The sequence below is a fragment of the Chenopodium quinoa genome, unplaced genomic scaffold (assembly GCF_001683475.1).
Source record: "Chenopodium quinoa cultivar QQ74 unplaced genomic scaffold, ASM168347v1, whole genome shotgun sequence".
Classification (NCBI taxonomy): Eukaryota; Viridiplantae; Streptophyta; class Magnoliopsida; order Caryophyllales; family Amaranthaceae; genus Chenopodium; species Chenopodium quinoa.
In genome coordinates this window covers 4,396,645-4,404,192 of record NW_018745003.1, presented here as the reverse complement: position 1 = coordinate 4,404,192, position 7,548 = coordinate 4,396,645, and the positions used below count along the sequence as shown (strand labels likewise).

The 7,548-nt window shown below is 34.9% G+C and overlaps 1 protein-coding gene across 1 annotated transcript; it reads right to left on the bottom strand.

The window, feature by feature from the left end:
- Positions 1-336: 336 nt before the first annotated feature.
- Positions 337-6,976, bottom strand: LOC110708007 (heptahelical transmembrane protein 1-like). The gene is made up of 4 exons (XM_021886101.1): positions 6,391-6,976; positions 6,135-6,224; positions 1,247-1,304; positions 337-1,162 (listed from the first exon to the last, which is right to left on the bottom strand). Exons 1-4 carry the CDS (start codon positions 6,642-6,644, stop codon positions 497-499), a joined length of 1,068 nt encoding a protein of 355 aa, XP_021741793.1. The 5' UTR covers positions 6,645-6,976; the 3' UTR covers positions 337-496.
- Positions 6,977-7,548: the final 572 nt, after the last annotated feature.

Sequence of the window (7,548 nt, the reverse complement as noted above, 5' to 3'; positions counted from 1 at the left end):
GATAGATGCAAGGCAATGCTGAAGGGATTGTAAAGTCATGCCTCGAGTTCTTGCAGTAGATAGATGCAAGGCAATGCTGAAGGGATTGTAGAGTCATGCCTCGAGTTCTTGCAGTTGATGCAAGGCAATGCTAAAGGGATTGTGAAATGTAAGTTAAGTCATGCCTCGAGTTCAATACAACTAATTAACTGAATTCGATAAAATTTGTGTGATTGTGCAACAAATTTGTACATACAACTGATACAAGTATTGTACAATTGCTTCTTGTCTTGGATTTCCTAGTTGTTAAAGATTACAACAGATATATAAGCAAATGTTGTGTTGCTGAACTAGTCATCAGAGCCTTGAACAGCTAATAAATGAATAATAATAATTTTTTGTTTATCTACAAATCCTATGAAATTTTCAAATATTTAATCAAGCTTACAATAAATTATAGAATATAATGAAGATGAATAAATGAAGGTGAACCCAAGGTTAATATTTGGGGTGATTGTCAACATCCAACCGCGTCTCTGTACTCCATGAAAAGCAGGGCAGCACCGTAGTGAGCGAGTGCACCCAACAGCACAAACACGTGAAAAATCTGATGGCTGTGACCTGCAAGATCAAACCAACCAGGCCTCCACCTCTCTGGGACACGGCTCACGTAGAATCCGGTCCCAATAAGGTAAGACAAGGCCATAGCAGACTCATATGCAAGAGTCAGATTCCTTCTCGGGTTATTCCAATTCAAGACACAAGCATGTACTGCAGGGATAAGACCGAATAAGCCCATGGACACGAAGAGAATTGCACGAAAGGCACGGCATTTTCCTGATGACAGTGTAGGAGATAGTAGGGTCGCGATTGTGAATGCACCAAAGATAGAGATCCCTGCAAGGTAGGTAATCTGCCAGAGGGGTTGGCATTGAAAGATGTAGTATATTGGAGGGAAGAACGAAGTGATGATCATGACAGTAATCCCGGTGTAGTCCATTCGTAGGAGCCATAGGTTCATATCGTGGGAGTGACAGCAGAAAAGATGGCAAACACTGCTCGAAAGAAGGCAGAACATTGAGCCAGCTAAGTATACATAAAATGGCCATCTTACTGCTTCTGTCACAATGTGATTAGCTCCTTGATGAGCTATGTTCTCCAAATTAACCATGTTTGTAACACCCTGAAACCAATAATCGAAAACAAGCTAAGAAAACCGGTTCCTGATTTACTAGTAAGTCGAAGATGAACCAAGAAATTTGCTTACCATAAAGAGTTTAGTCGAATCATGGGATGAATTTGTATCTGTTCCTGAGGGAAAAGTCCTGAAATTATCAAGAAATTGACAGGAAAATTTAGTTGATATCACATGATTTTTCGAAATAGCAAGCAAAAGCCTAATAGTACATTGCTATAATTGTGGATGAAGTGTAAGTATGTTTTTAGGATTGACAGCAATGTTGCTTTCTGTTACAAGAAAAATGTAAGTAGTTTAATTTGTTGCTTCATCTTCATTACCTACTCTGTTACCCTATTGTGTTGCATGAGAAAGTTTTTGCTAAAACTATGAATTTCTTGCTAAACGGTGGATAATTAATATTATATTAACAACGCGAAAACTTGAACGAGTTTCTAATTACATGAAGATGAACAACCCAAGTAGGTTAACCTACTCAGAGACCACAAAAACTACAAGATACTAAGTAGATTGTAAATTAAATAATTGTTAAGTATGGTTTAACAATTAACAGCCACCCTAATAAGTCAATTTTTAGCCTAAAAGAAGCATGTACACAAGAATTAATTTTTAGTATTTGCTACTTCATTACTTGTAATCCTTATTAGTGGTGATATATGTTAAGATAATACAAATTTTATGCATGACCTTAGATTTGTAATTTTGGATGTATATTAAAAGTGATTACGAAGTATAATATTTGGGAGTCCCACCATGGAATAAAAGAATGAAACATTGGTTCGAGAAGCTCCTAGTTGATCCTTGCATCTGATAGATTCAAACGTGTTTATTCCAATATTACCCTTCACTCAATCTAATTGTGAATATTCCAATATGAAAAAAAAAATTACTTTGAGATTGGACTAAAGCATATGATCCCTAAGAGTGATTTATCATCGCTTCATACAGTGGCGGACCCACGTGGCGGACCCACGTGTAGTCATAGTGGGTCCGCGGACAACCTATTATTTTCTATAAAAAAAAAACTAAGTATCAAGAGTTTTAGCTTGTAATCTGGTGGTTTGTTCCCCATCCTACCACATATGAGATACGGGTTCGACTCCCATTACTCTCAAACTTTTTTTTTTTTGGCTTTACAACCTCATTTTCACAATTTCACGATTTTAGAAAAGTCATAAGGCAGAAATATCCCCAAATCCCCAATTCCCCCAAATTGAAACCCTAAGTCTCAAAGTCACCCAATTACCCAAGCCCCGTCGCCGTTCACCGTATCGCCGCCACGCCGGCAGCCCGGCAGCCTTTTCGTGCTTCTCCGTCAGGTATGAGTGAGGCGTCCGTCAAATCGTCAATCCGTCTGTGAGTTTGTTAGCGTCGTGCTCGTGCAGTGGCTCCCCAAATTCGATTTTTTTGAGGTTAGTTTTAAACTTTTAATTTATATAATTACATTGCAATAAGATTATAGAGATTAGATTCTATATTTCTATATGAAATCATCAATTTAAATGTTTAAATCAAAATTATCAGTATGTTTAATATCACTATATCAGTGTATGAGTTTTTTTTTTTTTTTTTTTTTTTTTTTTTTTTTTTTTGGGTGAAATTTCTTGATTTGATTAGTGCTTGATTATTTGTATGACTTTATTAAAGCTTGAATGTTATGACTTGATTATCGTCACTTGATTAGAGCTTGAATGTTGTGAATTTGTGATTTGTGAATGTGAGTTATGGCCGGATATTTGACCATTTGAGCCCTATTATAGACTTATAGAATTATTTCTGTTTAATTGATAAATGATAATAGTTGTCAAACTTGCTTATTAGCTATTGAGAATGGTGATTGCTAATTTGGAGATTTGGGGTTGAAGGGTGGACTGAAATTGAGGTTAATGGGCGTTTTTTTTTTATGATATTATTAGTTTTAATAACCTTGAGAGAACCCTACTTGTATGATTTATCTAATTCAACCTAACTTCAATTTCAGAATGAAAAGAAAAATAACTCAAGATATTTCAAGTTTTTTTTACTAAAAAAGTGCCTACTCTAAATCCTCCTCCTCCACAAAATGATTTACCCTCTCAAGAAAGTGAACCAAGTACTCCTTTACATCATGCTAGTGAACAACATTCTTCCCCATCTCACAATTTCCCTCAATATGAAGATGGGCAATCTTTTCCCCGAGGTGGTTCGGATCCTAGTGCTGGTGAAGGAAGATTAAGTGCACTTGATATTATTAATCTTCCACAAGACCCCGGAAAAAGAAGAAGGATGTGTGATTTTCATCCCGATGATAGGGATTTAGTGCGGAGAACATACATTCAAAGAAAGCCATGTCAACCTAAAGATCATGTGTTTCCTCAAACACTTTTTGGGCCGAATAAAAAACGCCGATTTTGTGTTAAATGGTTTGATACTTGGCCAACATGGCTTGAGTATAGTGTTGAGAAAGATGCTGCCTTTTGTTTCATTTGCTATCTGTTTAAGGATGGTAACACAGCGGGAGTGGATGCTTTTGTTAATGGAGGTTTCAGATCTTGGAATAGAAGAGACACAATTGTAAAGCATGTTGGTGGACACAAGAGTGCTCTCAATAATGCCGTGATTGCTATGAACTTTTTCATGAATCAAATGAGTAGCATTGCCACCGCTTTATCAAAACAAACAGCGGAAACCATGAGTGCCTATCATAAGAGATTGGAAGCTTCAATCGAAACCATTAGATGGCTATTGTTCCAAGGGTTGCCTTTTCGTGGTCATGATGAAAAGGAAAGTTCATTATCTAGAGGTAACTTTCTTTCGTTATTAACTCTTCTTTCAAACCATGATCCTGAGTATTCCAAAGTTGTTTTTAAAATGGCCCCTGGTAATTGTCAACTTACTTCTCCAAGTGTCCAAAAAGATATAATCAATGCTTGTGCTAAAGAAACAACTAAAGCAATATTAGAAGAACTTGATGGTGGATTTTTTGCTATTCTTGCTGATGAATCTGCCGATGTTTCCGATAAGGAACAAATGGCACTTTGTTTGAGATTTGTTAATAAAAATGGGGAAGTGTGTGAGCGTTTTCTTGGTATTGTGCATGTTCCTGATACTAGTTCTTTGACTCTCAAAGCTGCTATTGAGTCATTACTCATGGAACACTCTTTAACTTTCTCTCAAGTTCGAGGTCAAGGTTATGATGGGGCAAGTAATATGCAAGGTTCAATCAATGGCCTTAAAACACTAATATTGAATGAATGTTCTCAAGCATACTTTGTTCATTGCTTTGCTCATCAACTTCAATTGATACAAGTTGCACTTGCTAAGAAAAACTCAGATTGTGGTTGGCTTTTTGTTGACGTACTTGCACCTCTCTTGAACTTTGTGGGAGGTTCACCTAAGAGGAAAGAATTTCTTCGAGAAAAACAACGTCAAGGGGTTGTAGAAGCATTATCTTTGGGTGAAATTGAATCGGGAACTGGTTTAAATCAAGAACGTGGCTTATGTAGACCTTGTGATACTCGTTGGGGATCTCACTTTAAAACCATTTTGAATGTGCTTGATTTATATCCTTCAATACTTTTGTCACTTGATTCCATTGCAGAAGTATCTGATACACTTGATTCGAATAAAGCACAATCTATTACACACTTGTTAATGTCATTTGATTTTGTGTTTGTGGCACACTTGATGGTTGATATATTTGGCATTACAAATGCGTTGAATGTGGCATTGCAAAAACATGATTAAGATTTTGTAAATGCAATGGTCATGGTTGATGTAACCAAGACTAGTTTGCAAAAGTTGAGAGATGAAGGATGGGATTCACATATGGAAAAAGTCACTTCTTTTATGGCTAAATATGACATTGAGGTTCCAAACATGGAGGGGCGATATGTGGTTCCTGGGAGAAGAATGTATAGAGGTAAAGGTCCACATGTGACTAATCTTCATCATTTAGAGTTGAAGTTTTTCTAAGTGTCATTGATCTTCAATTACAAGAACTTGAAAATCGATTTCCCGAGGTAAGTAAGGAATTACTTGTGTGTATGTCTTGCTTTAATCCTGCAAATCGGTTTCATTCTTTTGACAAAAGAAAGTTAGTTCAACTTGCTAAATTTTATCCCGATGAATTTTCAAGCTCTGAGTTATTATTTTTTGAACATTCACTTGAAAATTTCATTGTTGATGTTCGAAATGATGAGAGATTTTGGAATTTGAAAAGTCTAAGTGAACTTTCTACGAAACTGGTTGAGACGGGAAAGTTTGAAACTCGTGACCGAGTCTACTTACTTTTGAAGTTAGTGTTGATTCTTCCCGTTGCAACGACAAGTGTAGAAAGAGTATTTTCTGGAATGACGCAAGTTAAAGATAAATTGCGTAATAGCATGGGAGATCAAATGTTGAATGATTGTTTGATTACTTATCTAGAAAGAGATTTGTTTTACAATGTTAGCATGGATGATATTATACATCGTTATCAAAATATGAAAACTCGTCGAGAGCAATTGTAATAAAATTAGTACTTTTTTAGTTGTAATATGAATTTGAATTACTTTATGAAATGAACTTTTTATGTATTTTTTTTTTGTCCATCATTCAAGCTTTGACTATTTTTTGATATTTTATGCGGTCGGTGGACGATGGGATGGGACAACCTATTATTTAAATCCTGGATCCGCCACTGGCTTCATATGTATTTGTAATTCAAAAATTCAACATCTAGGTGATCCAATAGTTTCACTTTGAAATTTTCCCAACAAAATTGAACTTGGATCACTAAATCTACTCTATGAACTTCACTGCTTCTTAAATTAACTAAAAACAATGTGAAATCAGATGCACAACTCATGAGATGAATTCAGCTAATTTGGTCAAAGAAACCACTAATAACTTCAGATTTCAAACCTTAGACACAAATAAATAAATAAATAAAAACAAATTAAAAAAATTAAATTGAAATAAAATTAAAAAAAAGTACCTAAAAATTCCAAAAAGATCAACAGCTTGTGACACATGGGCTGCATTTACAACAGTCAATCCCACAAACAGAATAAATCCAAGTAAATGCCTGCAAAATCAAACCCAAGAAACACCATCAAAATCAAACCATAAACAGCAAACAACAAAGCCGAAATCCCAAAATGATCTACCGTCGGCTAACAATGAACCGTCACAACGAACCGTCCGAAAAAAATAAAATAAAAATATAAAGTAAGAAAGAAAGTGATACTCACGTCCAAACATTAAGGGTCTCATTATGCCATTGAAACAAGCTAAAAAAAGCTTGTTTTAAAGGCCATTCAGCTCTATAATACTTATGAATAAACTCATTATCTTTCATATAATCAGGCAACTCATGAAAACTCAAAAGCCTGCAATTTTTACTCTTCTGACCATATTTTTCGTTGCATTTTTTGCTGTTTTCACAGAAATTATTCCCATTTTCCATAGTTTTCCCCTGTTTTCCCCTGTTTCTTGCAGAACACATCGAAAATCACAACAAAAAACACAAAATGTGATTTTTTTTTTTTTTTTTTTTTGTTTTCTTGTTTGATCAGGAAGATGGGAAAAATGGGAATTTATTAAAAACAAAAAAAATCCCAGATTTTCTCTCTCCTAAGTTGGTTAGTTTGTTGAGAGAAGATGAGGGTAAGATGAATGAAAGTGTCAGTTTTATATTGGGGTATTTGTAAGAGATGACGCAACTACAGTGTGTTGAAATAAAAACGAAAAATAAACAAACATTTCTAGCAAAATTGCATTTAATAGAGGTTTTTAGTTGTGAAGGTAGTAGTAGTTGTTTTATATTAATCCAGTGATTTACAGGCTTTTTATTTATGAGACTATATATTAATATATGAAAAGAATGTGTATGAAATTTATATTATATGGTTAGGTCAGCAATAAATGTTTGGGTCACCTCCCTTAAGAAGAACACAACCAACTTACTTAATAATTTAGATTTTAGATAGATAGTCTTTTTTTTTGTGCAACCTTTTTTTTTTAATTTTTGGTTGCCATAAGTTGTGACTACTTATTGACCAAGCTTGTGTACACGCCTATGGTGTGTATGCCTTTGGACTTTGGCCATTTATTTGGTCAGCATTTTTAAGCAAGGTTATGGAGATGCTTAGAAGCACCTTAAGAGGAGGATTATTGTTGTTTTAGTCTTTGAAAGTAAGTTTGTGATGGAGTAACTTGTAAAGATTAAAATGATTATCGATCTTGTGGAGAAATTTTAAGTTATTTGTTTAACATTTAACCGTCGTTTCTAGTTTTGAGGGTTGTAATTTTATGAAGGGTAGAAGTGGTTAAAGGGTCAAGACTAGTGTTTATGGATCTGACAATCATGACAAGAACATGAAGCAATTGGTTAAGAGCTAAAGACAAAG

Bases quoted from the DNA above. Each gene is read 5' to 3' on its own strand.
- LOC110708007 (XM_021886101.1), bottom strand. From the start codon at position 6,644: ATGTGTTCTGCAAGAAACAGGGGAAAACAGGGGAAAACTATGGAAAAT. The intron at 6,225-6,390 runs GTGAGTATCACT...TTGATTTTGCAG, and splicing joins GAGACCCTTAATGTTTGGAC to GCATTTACTTGGATTTATTC. The intron at 1,305-6,134 runs GTACTTTTTTTT...TGATAATTTCAG, and splicing joins GATCTTTTTGGAATTTTTAG to GACTTTTCCCTCAGGAACAG.